We start from the raw sequence: 16,114 nt of genomic DNA, 5'->3' as shown, positions 1-16,114 counted from the left end.
GAAAATAAGGCGCGGCTGGCAGAGGCGGAGGCAGGGAGGTGCGAGGCGCCCTCGGGGCAGGGAGCCCCGGACGCCCCGTCGGGGGCGGCGGAGCCGAGTGCCCCCGGGCTGGGGAGCGGTGACGTTCCCGGCAACTTTTGCAGGAGATTTTGGCGCTTCAGGAAAAAGCGGTGGGGTAGAGACCTCCCAAGCGGTTTCCAGCTGGCGTCTGGCAGGAGTAGCTCAACTTTGTCCGTCTTCTTGTCCCTCACTGTCGGCTTACCTTCCAGTTGCAGCCTGTTAGCTCCCACTAGGAGCTCCGGCAGCCGTCGAGGGAGAGAGATACCCTGTACAGCTGCAGATCCTCTGCGAGGCGAGCGGAGCAGGCAAGCACGGAGGCGACGCACCCACTCGAGGCTGGCACACAGCATCAGGGAAAGTTTTGAAGGGCGAAGCACCTGGCAGGTTGGGGAGGAGGCGAGGAGAGCCGGGTTGAGCTGCAGGCGCAGCGAGGGTGCGGGGTCTGCCTGCTCCTCTGTTGTTCCTCCCTCCAGGCTGGTTGGGGCGGTGCAGTGCAGCTGGGGGAGCTCTTGGGAGCCGCTTTAAAAAAAAAAAAAAATCCTTCCTGGATTTGATTAATTACAACAATCCCCTCCTCAGAAGATCTGGGAAAAAGGAGCGAGAATCACCTATCCCTTCCTCCGCCTTTCAGCAGCTGGCTCCTACCCCCCACCCTCGCTTCCCCCCTTTTTCTCCACCTCCTTCTCCTTCTCCCCGTCCGCTCCAGGGGCTGCGGCCAGAGCCTCGTCAGGAGGAGGGAGGGTGAGGACTCACTCAAGTTGGCCCCAGTTGGCAGCACTTCGGGCAGCGCGGGACTTGGGGCAGCGCTCGGCAGCTCCCGCTGAACAAAGGAGCCCGTTTCCCGCAGAGACCGGGGGATAGCGCCGGGCTGGCCCGGGCCGTGCCCCTGCCCTAGCCCGGTGCCCCCGGGCTGGCCTTTCCCCGTACCCCGAGCACGGGCGCGGCCGCCTGTTCGCCTGGAGATCCTCGAGCAACCTGGCGAGGGCAAGCGGGAAGCGGCGCTCCGCTTTTCTGCCCTCGCTGCCTCCTTCTTCTCCCTCCCTCCTTTCTTATTTCTTTCTTTATTTTTATTTTTTTTCCCCTCAATTTTAATTTTTACCCCCGGGCGGCCCCTGTGCGGGGGGTCCGTTCCTCCGCCCGCGGGGCGCCGGTGCCCGGCGCGGAGCGGGGCGCATGGGGCGGCGTTTCAGGAGGCTCTCGGCTGCTCCTTGCTCCCCCGCCGGATGCTGCCTGAGCTGTTTTGGCTGTTTTTCTTCGCCGGCGATGAAGGCTCTGCCTTGAAGATGGACATGATCTGTTTTTTATTGCTGTCTCTGGTGCCGGTGTACAGCAGGGGACAAGGAGTATACGGTAAGAGACGCTGTCGCTGTTTGCGAAGGAGGGGTGAGGGGTGGGGGGCGAGGGCGCAGACGGCGACGGTGGGATCAAAGTTAAAAAGCACCTGCAGGAGAAACTAAATGATGCCGCCGAGCCTCGTCTCAGCCTGAGCGGAGGGACTGACGCAGCAATAGGGCTTCCAGCGCCTGTAGCTACTTCATAATTCCTCGCCGTAACCTCTGGCCGCCTCCCATGTCCGAGTCCGCCGAGCTGGCACGCAGGGAGCGCCGGCGGGACTGCCGCCGGGGGAGCGCCTGGAGCCCCGGCCCTGCCTCCCCTCTCCTCCCGCCTGGCGTGGGGACGCCGCGCTGGTGCAGGGGGGGCGGCTCCGGGAGGGGAGCACCTGCGAGTTGCATTTTCTTTGGGGCAGGGGGAGGACGGAGGATGCCTTCTCGGCGATGCGCTGGCGGGTTTCCCCGGTCGCAGGACCAGCGGCACGGGGAGGCAGGGAGAAGGGCGGCCGGGCTGCCCGGTGTCGCTCGCTGGGTGCCGGGGCTGCCCGCTCCCCGCACCGCACGGCTCCCCCGCTCCCCCCACGGCCAGCCCCGCCGGGCTCCCCGGTGGGCGAGGCGAGGCTGGTTTTGCACCCCGTGGAACTTTGCTGCTGATTTTCTTCTTAAGGTGATGGAGATGGATGGGTGGTGGTCTGTGGCAGAGATGATGCCGAGCTGCTTGATTTTTTCCCCCCCTTTTTTACTATTATTATTTTCACATTTAAGGAGCTTACTTCCTCTCCTTGCTCGCAGGCGGGGTGGCAAATGGCGAGCTCGGGTGGTCTCCTCCTGAGAGGTTTGGCTTCCGCAGCCCCTCGGTGCGAGGGCAGAGGCGGGGATGGCACCCGTGCCGCCGAGCGCAAGCCCCGGGCTGGGAGAACACCCCGGATTTACTTTAGCCAGACGTGCAGCCCCCCTTTCCCTCTCCCAGCTCTCTCTGAATTCTTGCTTTACAAGATCTGCATTTCCAATACACTGGGAAAAAATAAATAAAAGCAACCCACAAGACTTGTCTCTTATAACAAGCCGGCTTTATCTTAGCTTACAACTCAGTTGTGCGTTGCTGTTAAGCCCTTCTGGAAGGCATGCCACTGCCTCTAACAAGCCAACTCTCTGAGCTCTGAAGAGAGACCCCAGTGAGAGAATCCAGCCCCCCCGCTCCCTCTTTTTTAACAGCACGCAGCCAGTCTCTTGTGTGAGCTCTGGCAAAGATCAGTTCAGTCTCACTGACTATGGGTAAGTCTTTGTAGGTCACTTTTTAATGATGTATTTCTTAATGGAAACAATTCCTCCTTTCTCCTTGAGGACTGGGATGTTAATTTGAGTTTGGGTCTATTTTGTAAAATAACCGTTTTAAATAGAAGGTATTTAGCTTCCTTTATTTTTTCTATCTTCTTCTCAGTATATGTGTTTTCTCCCAGCCTGCATATCCAGATGAAAATTGTATGACCCTTGAAAGGCTGGAAAGATGAGGAGTAGAATGACTTTGTGGTACAGAAACCTGGTCAGGGCATATAATTTAATCCTTTAAAACAGGTAATCTGCTTCTAGCTGAACTTTTTTTATTTCACTTCAGCGTGTTTGTTACTGAATAGCTGTCAGTTGCTGTAGAATGGACTCACTGCTTAGGATTGTAGCAAGAGGGACAGAGTTTAAAACCAGGTTTGCTTAAATGTGCTTTAGAGGGTTGCCTGTTGTATTTTTTCATACAGTTCAGTGAACTTGCATTTGACAGAGCTGCTGCTATTAGATCTTCAGAATAACTTACTGATGTTTTTGTCTTTTTCTCTCAGAGAGAGATTGAAGAAGCTGTGTACAAAAGAAAGCACAGATGCAGACATACACTAAGATGAAGGCATCCTTTTAAGCCAAAATGGTCCACTACTTCTATCTGTTCTCTTACTTAGCTACACAAAGGGGAAACCTGGTGTCATCCTTTCTCTTCCCACCCCTACCTCTTCAAACTATCGAACAACAAGAGCCTTAATACGCAGTTGTCGCTGAGTGCAGCCCAGAGCAGTGTCTCGTGGAATCAGCGTGCTGCAAACTTGGACAGTGACTAATAGTTTTCATATTGTCCTTACCAATTCTGCCTTCAGTCCACTTCCCTGGGTTGGTTTCATGCCTTCTGCAGCCAGCACCGTTTCTTTGGATGTGAGATGCCTGTTACTGATGGCTCAAGCAGAGCTGGATTAATATTGTTATATGTGCAAGGATAAATAAAAAGCAGGATTAGAAATTAGTCCCACTGCTCCCCCCCTCCACTTGAGTTTTTCCTCTATATTGGTCTCTTGCAATAGCTTTAAGCTGTACTTCAGCATTCTGTGTTGTGAATGTCTATCCCATGTGGCACCTAATGTAAAAAATTATGGGAACTCAAGTGTCACGGTTCAGATCTCTTTTCCTGCCTTTGCATATTGGCAGGGAGACTGGGGGAGACATGTATATGGGTCTATAAATATATTTTACTTCAGCAAATCTCCTGAGATTAAATCAGATTAAACAAGATAAAGTATCCATGTGATGTACCCTTTAAATAATACACCCACATGGATGCACACAAAAGACCTCTGTCTGGGAGAGCAGAGTTGTTGGAGAGGTTTATTGAGATGAATGGTATAAATAAAATGTGTATAAGGGGGGTTCTGGGAAAGAAGCATTTGCAATCGAGGTGCAATTTAATTAGGAGTCAAGGTGCTTTTTGCCTGCTACCTGAAGAGGCTTGTTATATAAATTGGCATTTGTTGTAATGACTGAAGTGTGTCTGAAACCCTCTTCTCATTAGCTGATCCCATTCTTTCAGCCTTGTTTGTTGCAGTGAGACAAGGCTGGCCTGATGGGGAAGGCAATTCAGCAGGCTGCCAAGAGGCAACTTTTACCAGTCTTTTGTGGTAGCCTGTTTCCCAGACTGCTTGGGCTTTTCAGCGTGGTGTGTTAATGCAGCTGGTCAAGATGAGAAGCCAACTGTAATAGATCTCTAGAAAATGTCAGAATTGAGGAGGAGGAAGGAAGAGGTAAAGGAGACAGGGGGCTTGCCCTTCACAGCTTGGAGTCACCAACACTTAAAGACTTTAAGTTAGAGGGGAGGATTGGGGTGTGGTGGTGGCATTCAAAGGGAAAAGTATGCCTCAACCTCCCACTCCGCCTTCTGGATTCCAGAACCTGGGCAGCTCTGGTTTGGTGTGCACAGTGCTGCTGCTGTGCTTGCTCCATGTGCAGTGTATAATTAACATTTCTGGGTTGTCTTGCAATTAGCACAGTCCCACTGATCAGCAGCAGCCTTTCAGGCAGAATAAGAAAGTGGGATGTTTTGTCCCCTGCCTCTCCTAATTCAACTGCAGAAAAGGCATTGCAGGAATGGGCATCACAGTGTGTGGTGAGGGGCTACATACAGCAAGGTGATGGAAAGGGAATGAAAAGAAATATTTAGACTGGGCAGCAAGGAAAGCTGCCATGAGCAGAGGGGACTGGATGGGCTCCTCTAGAAACCGGTGGGGTGAAGCACTTGGAGTGTCAAGTAGTCCTGCCCTGGCCCCAGAGGTGGGGAATAAATGACCTGTGAAGGCTCTTTGTTTTAAGAGACACCATCACGTTGAATCAACCCCGAGGTGCCACTACAGGCAGCAAAAAAACCATCCCAAACTAGTGGAAGAGCTTTTTCTTGTGTCTGCAGCTGAGGAGTATGGTAGTAAAACATATCCAATGTTTAGGCCATAAACCTCCACACTTTTTAATTTCATGTACACGTGACATTATTTGTTTCCTGCTCCTTTTACTTGTTTGCTTTTTGTTGTTGTTGTTTAAAGTAAAAACACTTTTCCTAGAGTTTTTTTTTAATGTAGGCTGCCTCACACCCTCTTGCAACCTGTATGTGTCCATGTCTTCTGCTGACAGTTTCTGGGGCACAGGCACTCTCATGTCACCTGGAGCCTGCTCTGAATCCATCCCTCTCGTGTCTCTCCGCCTAGAGCTGTTTTGCCAGCAGTCACAGGGGGCCAGGAAATGGAGCTCTTCAGCTATCTTGTTGCTGTCTCAGTGCACCCTCTGTCCTCAGAAATGGCTGAAGACATTGCTGGCTAAAGGAATGATGGAGCAGGCTCCTGTGGGCCACTTCTTGGCTGATTGTGTTGGGAAAATGCAATACTTGATCACAGTGGCCCTCCAAACTAAATATATGTGTGTGTATACATATATACATGAATGTGCACACATCCTTTATGCTCTACCATTTCTCTTTGTTGTCCAGCTCTTAAATTTTTGTTGGCCTAGGCTGTATACAGGCTTTTGAGGAATGAGTTTTCTAACTGAAGTGCCATAAGACTAGTTTCACCAATGGACTAGGTTGGTGCAAGATTTGCATAGTTCTTGATCAGCTCTTTAAGGTCAAAGCATTAAATCTGTCCAGCTCAGTGCTCAGAATGCCTGGCTGTTCTTCAGTTGTAATGTGTCAGATTCACTCTTCTATGACACTAGAGCCTCTGGTTTTAGGTCAGGTCAGTAGCTTCACTCACCAGATAAGCCCTCAATTGACTTTAATATGCAGTACTAGAAAACTGACATTATCCTCTTGACAGGTTGCTTGCAACTTGCTGGATGAAGTCAAAATATTTCACTATAGGTGTCATCAGAAACCACCATCCTATGCTAATTTTTGTGGGAACATGAAGACAGATGTTGAATAATTTGACATGAGCTGCACAGCTTTTAAAATTATCACCGTGTCAGGTTCATACTGGAGTTTCTGAAATATATATGTATGATTTCAGATGAATTTGAAAGAGGGGAAGGTAGGTATAGTAAGTGACTCCCAGTAAGTGGAAGATGCAGCAGAAGATGGCTCTGGAGGTTCAAGACAGTAATTCAGTAGTGGCAGTAAGGGGTGCTGTGCTGCTGAGGCTGCTGTTCTTATTTTAAAGTAAAGATAAAAATGATTTCCATGCTGGTAACTCAGGGATCTTGTGACACTTCCCATCAACCAGAAGCCCTACTGTTTTGCCTGTGTTTTGATGAGTTACTGCTATTCTGCTTGCTTGAATAGAGCGGTTTCAGGCTTCCAGTCCCTCCCTCCATACACACTGTGCTCTCTTGGTTCATTAAGCATAGTCTATTAGCATTAAGCTAAGAACCATGCCTGCATGGCTATGGCTTGTTATCAGAAGGGCAGAGGTGGGGGAGTGGGGGAAAATTGCCTTCTGCCCAGTGCCAGTGTGTTGAAAAAAGCAACAAGGAGAGGTGCATTTCTACTAGTGAAAGACAGCTTGGGGTGGAAGGTGTTTCTTACTCTGTTCATGGAAATGTCCCGAGCCCTACCTGCAAAAAGCTTCTTTAGGTGGCATAAGCTGAGTCCACAGGCGACTGGTTTGCATGTGCAGCCCTCGAGAGACAGTTCAGTGGTGAAGTTCTCATCAGGTGAGATGTTGGTGTCTTCTGTGCAGAGGGGTTGCTGTGTTGTGTGGTCAGAAGGGGCTGTGTTTTGCTGTGGGAAGATGAGCCCTCTAGACGAGAGACAGTGGATAATGTTGGTTTCTTCTTGGGAATGGGTACTCACATCTGGTGATACAATGTGTTTCTTTAGGCTATCCCTGGTAGCCCAGATCTTAGGTACCCTGAAACTGTTAAGAAAACTTTGACACCATTTCTGCTCTCAAGCAGTCAAGGTGAACCCACCCAGTGCCTGTGTACCAGACACTTTCTGCTGAACATCATCATCTGGTGTGATACAGGTTTAAATTCCCCTGGGCTTGTGGGGGAAAGGGGAGAGCTATGGCATTGGCAACACACTGCAGAATGCTAATCTGGGATGGCCTCCAGGATCCACTAGAGAGAGTGATGTGTGGAGAAGCAGAAAAGGAGAACTTCTGTGTTTTGTGTCTCTGTGCCCATGTTAAACTGGTGAGATCTTTACTCTGGTGGGATTCAAAGTACTTGTATTTGAAAAGAAAAAAGAGCTTTCATCTGCCCCTCATTTGGGGAAAGTGATTGAAGAAACAACAAAAGTTTGTTTCTCCTAGCTAAGCACTTGCCTACTGTTTAAAAGAACAATGTGTGACAATCATGGAGCTGAGACTCCAAAGTGCTGCATTAAGAAGCTAGGAAAGAGCTCAAGAAGTGGAGCAGGAAAAGGAGATCCTGGGCTACAGCCGATCTTGTCTCAATGAAATTCAAGCGGAGAAGGGCTGTCACCGCCGGGTTAGCGGGGACAGCGCATGGTGGGCGCCAGAGCGCCTTGGTGCCCCGTGTTTCTGGGACGAAGGTTTAGACTCCCGCTCCTTTTCCTTGCCTTCTGCCCAGGCAGAAAGCAGGCGGCTCCTGCTTCCCCTCCCCGCCGAGGAAAAGGCTGCCCGTCCTTCCCCGTGCTGCCGGCGGGCTGCTCTCCAGCTGCGGCAGCGCAGCACATCTGGGCGGCGGGGCCGCGCCTCCGCCGCTGCCCGGCAGAGGGAGGCCTTGCGCGGCCCGGGAGCGCCCCTTTCCCGGGATCCAGGGCCGAGGATTTCCCCGGGACGGCTCCCTCTGGGGCACTGTCCTGGCCGGACACGCGTGGGGCGGGGAGCTCCGCAGGCGGCTCGTTCTTCCCGCGACCGCTTTAGCGGACTTGAGGCGGGATGGAGCTGCCGCCTCCAGCTTTTGGCGCTGGCTGCCTGCGTGTGCCTTTGCATCTGTCCCGGGTGTGTTTTAGGATCTGGAGCCCAAATTGTACCCACGCACTACATAACCAACCCTCCCTCCCCATTTGTTTTTTCACTATTTCCCCTTTTCTATTTGTTTTACTCTCTTTCCTTCCTCTCCCACTCTCTTCTGGATTATGAACACACTATTCTTCCACTCCTTCTTGTCCATTTCCAAACAAAGATTATACAAAAAAGCAAGTGCAAAGATTATACAAAAAAGTGAGTGCAGGCCTTTTAATTCCTTTTTTAGGTTTTCCGCTCCTTCCTTCTCCCTTCCCTTCCCTTCCCTTCCCCTTCCCCTTCCCCTTCCCCTTCCCCTTCCCCTTCCCCTTCCCCTTCCCCTTCCCCTTCCCCTTCCCCTTCCCCTTCCCCTTCCCCTTCCCCTTCCCCTTCCCCTTCCCCTTCCCCTTCCCCTTCCCCTTCCCCTTTCCCCTTCCCTTCCCTTCCCTTCCCTTCCCTTCCCTTCCCTTCCCTTCCCTTCCCTTCCCTTCCCTTCCCTTCCCTTCCCTCCCTTCCCTTCCCTTCCCTTCCCTTCCCTTCCCTTCCCTTCCCTTCATCTGTGTAGTTGCGGTTTGGGGATGTTTTGTTGTGTTTGTTTGGTTTTGAATCTCAAAAAGGTAGGATTAAAGCAATCTGAATGGGCATGAGAATAGAGGGATGGCATGCATGGACTTGCACTGGGAGAGGAGGAAAAGATGGCAAGGTGAGGTCTGACTATTTGGCTTTAAAATTCTCGGTTGAGGTCATTAATGTAATTTATCTATAGTCTTGGTTCAGTGATGCAGCAGAGCTGAGTGGCCCACAGCAGAGGTACAGGATTGATTCTGGTGCTTTGGCCCTTGGAAAACGTGGCTTAGGGACCCCAGCCTAGAGCAACAGCGTCTTCTGAGCATTGTGGCTGCGTGCAGGGAGTTCTTTGCATCACTGTGTTTGCCACACAGTATCCAAGGTCATCTTCTGACTCCTAAAGCTTTCATTTTAATGCCCAAATACTATAGCCCGTGGCTGGCAGGCAGAGACACCTAAAGTTAACCAGGGAAGTAGACAGGCAGCTGAATATAAATGTTTAGTTCTTTAAATTTTCCACTTGTTCCTCTAGACTAGGCAATCTGGTTACTCCAGTGTGTGCTTGTGACTGTATTCCCAAAATGAACAGAGAGCTTTATGGTTCTGGTAATGTTTGAACTCCTCTGAGAAGGATGCTCCTTTTGTGAAGCACTCAGTGTTCTCAGTATTGTGCTAGCAAGGAACAGCTGTGTAGACACAGTTATATATTTAGTGGCTGTGCATAGGGCAGGGCAGCCCACTGGGGACAGCTGTGGTGTGGAGTGTCCTGGTGATGTGAAGTCACCAGCACTGCTCTGTGAGCAGGTCAGGGCTCTGTGCTGGGCTGCAAACCTCCAGGGAGAGGCAGCAAGAAAGGACCTTAAGCAGCTTTTACTGCTCTGGCCAGCCTCTTGCTTTCTTGTGGCTCCTTTTTCTCTCGTGCTGCAAATCACTCATGGCTGCTACGCTTTGCTTTAGCTTGCATAGCAGAGACACCACCAGTGTAACTAAAAATCCTCCAGGCTGTGATCTGCTGCCTTGTGGTTTCTCTCCACTGTGAGCTGTAGTGTAGGACAAATGGCATCCAGGTACTTTTGCTGGGTTTGTGTAAATGGAAATGGCAGGGTGAGGATAGCAATTGACAAAGGTGCAGTAAGAACGGCAGGTTCTGAAGACAAATTAGCAAATGTTGCCTAAAGAAGAACTGACAAAACATTGAAAGCTAAAGTCAAGCTGTGAGAAAAGCTTTAGGATGTCTGCAGGTGGACATTTAATACAAGAGTAACTGCTTGCTATTGCAGCTCCCGTTTCAGAAGGAAATGGTCCTTCACTAATTAGCGTAAATTGTTTTAAAATAAATGTGGATGGGAATCTTGTGCATCTCTTGTGTGCCTTTGTGATGAAATAAAAAGGGAAAACAAAGATGTGATTCAGACAGATGTTTGAGAAACGTGTCAAAATGGGTTTTGCTTACAAATACTGTTTCACCTTCTGGTGCTTGTTGCGTGCCTTGCATGGCAGAAAAAGGCATTCATAGATTTAGAGTGAAGAATGAGTGTCTTTTCTTAAGTTTAATAAATGGATTATTCTGACTTGGAGCATTCCTCAAAATAGCAAAAATCTGAGAAGTTGAGGCTCATAAAAGTAACCTGAGCAGCAAAAGCCAGCTGGGGATGGGAGACTGAATTCCCCTACCAGTCAAGTGAATACAGCTGGGATTTTAAAAATATTTAACTGGTAGGGGCATCTGCAGTTCACAGAACCCTTAAAATTCCTCTCACAGTGTACATATAGGGTTTCTTGTGGGCTTATGTGTCTCCCATCCCTTTAATATCTGTGAACTTCCACCTTTACAATGCTTCTGGTTGCCTGGTTATTTCGTTCTGTGTGTGGTGAAATGAGATGGAGATTAAGTGATTTGCCCATGGCAGAATGGAGAATCAAACATCAACAAAGTTTTAACCACCCTTTTCTCTTTGGTAAAGTGCAGCTGGTATTAAGTGCAATCCCTGTGGCTGATAGATCCAAGTAAATATATCCTCAATAAGAAGGCATAAGTCATTGAAAATAGGCTCTGATCCAGTTATAGCCGAATCAAGATTTTTTAGTTAGAAAACAAAACCATGTTTTGTCATTCACTACTAATTTAGCTCATCTTTGACACAGGTTAGGATTTATTTTAGGACACCCTTTGGAGGTCTTCTGGAAGTTGAGCTTTACTGTACAGCACTGGGAGAGACAGAAATCTTTCAGTTGTGGGTAGACAGGTGGCTTTGCTGTGCTTGGATCTTCAGAAGGATTGGTTTTGGAAACTGTTGACTCACTGCAACAATTTAAATTATTTTGCACTTGATCAAAGAAGCAGTATTTCTTGCTATGGCAAACTTTTGTCATGAGTGGAGGAGGTTAAATGGCTATTGATGGTACCCAGTGGAAAGGCAGAAAGGCTGTGTTTGCCATGAAGGAGCAAAGATTTGGGATGGGAAGAAAAGCAGGTACATGATTAGGGACAGTGCCTAGGACAAAGGAGAAAATGTGATATAAAGTGCTGGCTCTAAAATATGGCTGAGTGCCAGAGCAGAGCACAGCTTTTGAAGAAGCAAAAGAGATACATGAATATTCCAACACATTTTGTCATTTTAAGTATGTGCTAAACCATATTCTTATTTTTTTTTACAAGTATGAAGACAGAGAGAAATGTCTAGTGTTTGCTTCCCAGATGCTAATGAAGACCAAAAGGACTTGGTGTCAGTGGTATTTGTTTGACAGTTTGACTTACAGTGCACACACACTACGCCTACGCAGAAGTGGGACTGTGACTTGTGGGTGCACTCTTGAGCTGGCTTTAAATTAGCAGTTTGGTTACTGATAGCAGTGCAGCAGCAGCAGTGTGGAGCCCAGCCTGGCCTGTGCAGCATCCTGAGTGAGCCCTGTGGTGTGTGCTGAGCCCTGTGCCTGGGGTCACCCAGCAGCAACATGCTGCTTGAGCCCCAATAAATAAACTGTGGGCGCCTAACCAGGCTCGTGCAACCTCCTGGGTTGTGGTGTAGGCAAGTGGAGTCGACTCAACTCCTGCCTGTGCCACTGCATAAATGTAAATCCAACATCAATCCATAAATCCAGCTGCCCTGTAAGTCCAACTAGCTGGCTTATTGTGGGGTGCAGCTTGAAGTTTGCTGGCTGCAGCAGCTTAGCTGCGAACCCTAGCAAGACAAACGCCAGGATTCTCCTTGGTCTGTGGTGTCTTTCAAGCAAGCATAGATGCAGGAGTGTGAACTGGCTGAATGCAGTTTGCTGTGGTGAAAGGGAACCTCTGAACAACAGGTCTGGAATTAATCTTTCATTTTGAAAAGCTGTTTCTGAATAACTCCTTGCATAGACAAGCCCTGTGTTTAGCTGTGATTAAGTTTCTAAATTGTTTTTTCAAAATAGGATAGTCAAGCTCCTGTACCATGTAGCTGCATATGAAGATGTTACTCATAGAAACTAAGCCCAGCTTTGATTAAAATAGCACAATAATAGTTTGTGTTCTGGCTGGTCAAACGATAAGCAGCTCAGCACTTTCATCCTTATTTCAGCAGAAAAATGCAATTGACAGTAGAGAATGACTGTTTACTATGATGTGCATGATTAATACCATAAATCTTTCATGTTGGGATGTTGGGTGAGAGGCATGAATATCGCTGCAGCAAATTGAAAGAAGCAATTTGTTACCTATTTGTGGTTGGTAATCAGGCTTGGAACTCCATGTAGAAGGAGAAACTAGCCAAAGTGAATGTTAGTTTCTGATACCAGAAACCACTCTGGCATTTGTTAAGCCTTGGCAAAGATGGCAAGCTGATTTTTGCAGATCACAATGAGCATATGCACCTACTTGTGGCTGATGGTTATTCCAAGTGGCCAGCAGTAGTGCGTGTGCTATTTGACAAACAGTTCTGCTTCTTGGATTATTATGGAGACTTTTCAAAGTATGTTTGCAGCATATGGCTTGCTTAAGGAGATGGTTTTAGATAGGAGACGTTGGGAAAAAGGCAGTAGATCAGCTGCTTATCTCTCAGCTTCAGTTGGGTCAGCAGGGCATTTTGTACAGACACTTAAAAGAGCAGTAGAGGAAAATGAGGAACCAGCCCTTGATCACAGCACCACAAACTTTGTTTCCTTGCATAGAACAGTGTGCCATAAAGCTCCAGAAGAACTGATACTTAAGAGATGGAGTTTAAGAATTACTTTTGATTGTCTCAAAGCAAACCTAGAGGAAGCAGTGAGTGAGGATGTTGGGGAAAGGAAACCATGCTTATGAGCTTTTTGCTTGCTTGCCCTAAATCAAAACTTTGCAGAAGAGGGAAACAGGGGAAAATGCCATAAAGTACTAGGGTCTCTGATGGGCTTGGTGAGGTAGACAGGGAAATGAGAAGGAAATATTTCTAACTATTGCTGGATTAAAAAAAAAAAAAAAAAAAAAAAAAAAAGGAGAGAGAGAGAGAGAAAAAAAGTATGCTGTTGTTGGTGTGTAAGTTTGAGGAATGAGAATATTTCTTTCTTTCATTGATCTCACTATGATACCCATGACATTGTTGCTGTTGAGAGTGAAGGATTGGGAGTGCAAGTGAGAAGTGCCATCCCCACCAGGCAGAAGCCTTCCCTGAGCAGGATTGCACATCTGCCAGAAAGCAATGGCAGTAAGTTCAGGGTCATGTGAAAGGGGCCATGGGGTCTTGTCTTAGCACCTCCATTGCAGGTAAGAGGGGGAAAAATGTAGTATTTGTGTGTGTACTTCTAGATGCTTTTTTTTTTTTTTTAGGTCCCAGATGCTCTGTGATCATTGCTGATATCTGTGTGTCTGTGGGTGAGCAAATATGAGTAACACCAAGGCTGGAGCCCAAACCCCAGGGTGGTGTCAAATGGGTGATAATTTGTAATTAAGGGGATCAGTTGCTGAACTAACTGATTTTTCCTGAATTGTATTTCTCCCTCTTTGTCTGATCCAGTGAGTCATTGTAGTTAGTTTTCAAGGCATGTTTGGCTGATTGGATTTTTGTTGATACCTTAGCTCTCATATGTGCTTTGTCACACCTGCTCACCTTGATGACACGGATGAGTTTTTATTCATTAGCCCAGAAGAAGTGGTGCTGCTATGGGGTTTTGAGCAGGCAGCCCTTCTGCCTGTGATCTGTGAGCAAAAGCTGCTGCCCAAACTCTGACTCAAGCCTCTGCTACTGCCTGACCAGGAGAAATGCTTGAGTTTCCTCAGATCCTCAGGGAAAAAAAGAAGTTAGAAGCAAGGTGAAGGAAATCTTAGAGAAATCACTTTCCTGGATACAATTTTTTGCTCTGCTGTGCTACTCCTTTAGATGGCATTTTAATTCTAAGACAAGGGAGTTAAATCCAACTGAGCTGTTGTTCTCATAAAAATGCTGGCCTAAAATGCTGCACATAATGACTTGGTTCCTGTTGCTGTCAGTCTTTCTTTATGATGTTTTTATTTTAAAGACTTCAGTGTAAGCCAAATAGAAAAAAACCCCCAAAACATAACAACCAGCAACAAATAAACTCACTTTAAATCACAAAAAGTTCAAATCTGTTTGTTTCTTCTGCCCTTCTGCTTGTGTGAATGGAAGGTAGTGCCATTTGTCTGCCTCAGACAGAAGTTTTGGAGATGAAATGGGTGATTTCAGTGAGGTGATTTCACCAGAATATGAAGGGAGAGAGCACAGACCGGGCAGCCACAGTTTTTGTGTGGTATCCTACCTTAGTAGAACATCTGATTTTTTTTTTACTCCCACCCCATCACCTATAAATTTTCACTCAAGACATTTTTAGTTTTAAACTTCAGTTTAGTTTCCACTTGGCTGCATTGGTGAGAATCTTTTCATCACTGCCTGGTTGCTGTGGTCACTGCTCTGCTGCCACTCCCAGACACTCCCTGAGCTGCCTTTGGAGAGGAGGACCTGAAGCAGATCTGTCCTCAGAGCACAGAACATCCTGGAGTGAGAACCATCTCCAAAAAGTGTGCTGGCTTTGTCTAACCAGAGTGCAGTGCCTCGAGACTTGGCTCACCAGAGAGGCCAAGAGCTGCAGTCACTGGGTGTTGGGTCTGCCTTCTGAGATGGTCATTTCTGTAGGGGGATTTCTTGTTTCTCTTGGCTTGAGAAGTGTCTGGCACTTGGCCAGTCTGGAATAATGGGAAAAACAGTCTTTCCTACCCCAAAAGTTTTTTGACTCTTTTATCTGATGTATGATACCACTTAAATATCCTTTTCTAGTGACTGCAGGCCTGTCTCTTCTTGCTGTCTTAAAGTGAACTAGAGGTATCTGGAAAAAATTATTTGGATTTCTTTTTTATTTTCTCCATCCTTTGCTTTCCCACAGGATTGTTATGCCAGAATAAGTGGGATTTTTCCTTTCTGTTTCTTAATTGCATTACAATTGTTGAAGTTTTTTCTCCTTTGTCACCTGTGTTTGTTCCCTAACTTTTCTGGTGTCCTTAAAAAGTGCAGCTAGGGAAGGACATAAATAGAGCCAGTGTTCAGGATCTCACTTTGTTTTGGAGATAAGGCCTGCTGGGGGGGGAGTCTTTATCCCATTGTCACCACCTTCTGCCCATGTGCCTTCTCTCTCCTCAGTTCCTGTCGCTTCACCTTCGGAATTCTTCCTGAATTCACTGTGCTTAAAATAATACTTGTTTGAACAACAAAAGCTGCATTAAAGGGGCACATTATTTTAAATACACATATTAGCTCTGCGAGAGAGGGGTTTGCAAAGGAAGGGACTGCATGCCTTTGCACATAAAGTGAGTGTGTCAACAAAATCCTGTAAGAGGTCTGCAGCTGAAGAAAGCCCTTTTCCCCTGCTTCCTGCATGCTAATTCCAGATACAATGGAAATTCCTATGGCTGAAGCAGCAGCAAAGAAAACCCAAGTGATGCCTTTATACTGAGTTGCAACACTGAAGGCAAACAGCAGCTGGAAGCTTGGTTTGATCTTTTTGTATGAATAAGATTAAATAGCAGGCACAGTGCTCATGAGGGGTATTTTCCTGACCCTCATCTACAAAGCTTTTGAACACTTGTGAAGAAGCACAGAGTGTTTTCAGCACCTGCTGAAGGAATGGTGGCTGGAGAGCTCAGCCCAGCAGAGAAACAGCTGAGAAAGACCTGGGCATGATGTGGTTAGATTGCCCTGGTGGCCAGAGTGGATGGACAGCTGCACTGTGCCCATGTATCTTTTTCCTTTCTGTGAATGTTTTTGTATTTATTTGTACACTTTTGACTTTAAATGTGTGGTCTTACTGGAGTGAGAACCTGGTGGTTGTTGCTGGAGCTGGGGGTCTGGGTCCTGGGTCTCCTGGGGACTGTGTGTGAGATCAGGTGTGATCTGAGCCCTGAAGTTCTCCAGGGCTGCTTCTGAAGCCACAGCAGCAATCTGTACTGTAGTGTTTGCTGGTGTGAGCTTTCATCACTGCTTCCATTTT

The 16,114-nt window shown here is 47.6% G+C and overlaps 1 protein-coding gene across 1 annotated transcript in view; it reads left to right on the top strand.

Moving 5' to 3' along the window:
- Positions 1 to 789: 789 nt before the first annotated feature.
- The window catches only part of MDGA1 (MAM domain containing glycosylphosphatidylinositol anchor 1), a 134,230-nt gene continuing 118,905 nt past the window's right edge, over positions 790 to 16,114 (top strand). The window contains exon 1 of the mRNA XM_056487567.1: positions 790 to 1,410. Coding sequence (XP_056343542.1) covers positions 1,284 to 1,410 — 127 coding nt within the window. The 5' untranslated portion in view covers positions 790 to 1,283. The remainder of the gene's footprint in view (positions 1,411 to 16,114) is intronic.

The sequence above is a fragment of the Oenanthe melanoleuca genome, chromosome 3, assembly GCF_029582105.1.
Source record: "Oenanthe melanoleuca isolate GR-GAL-2019-014 chromosome 3, OMel1.0, whole genome shotgun sequence".
Lineage (NCBI taxonomy): Eukaryota > Metazoa > Chordata > Aves > Passeriformes > Muscicapidae > Oenanthe > Oenanthe melanoleuca.
The sequence above is the reverse complement of the archived record's forward strand: the minus strand, read 5'-3'. Positions and strand labels throughout refer to the sequence as shown.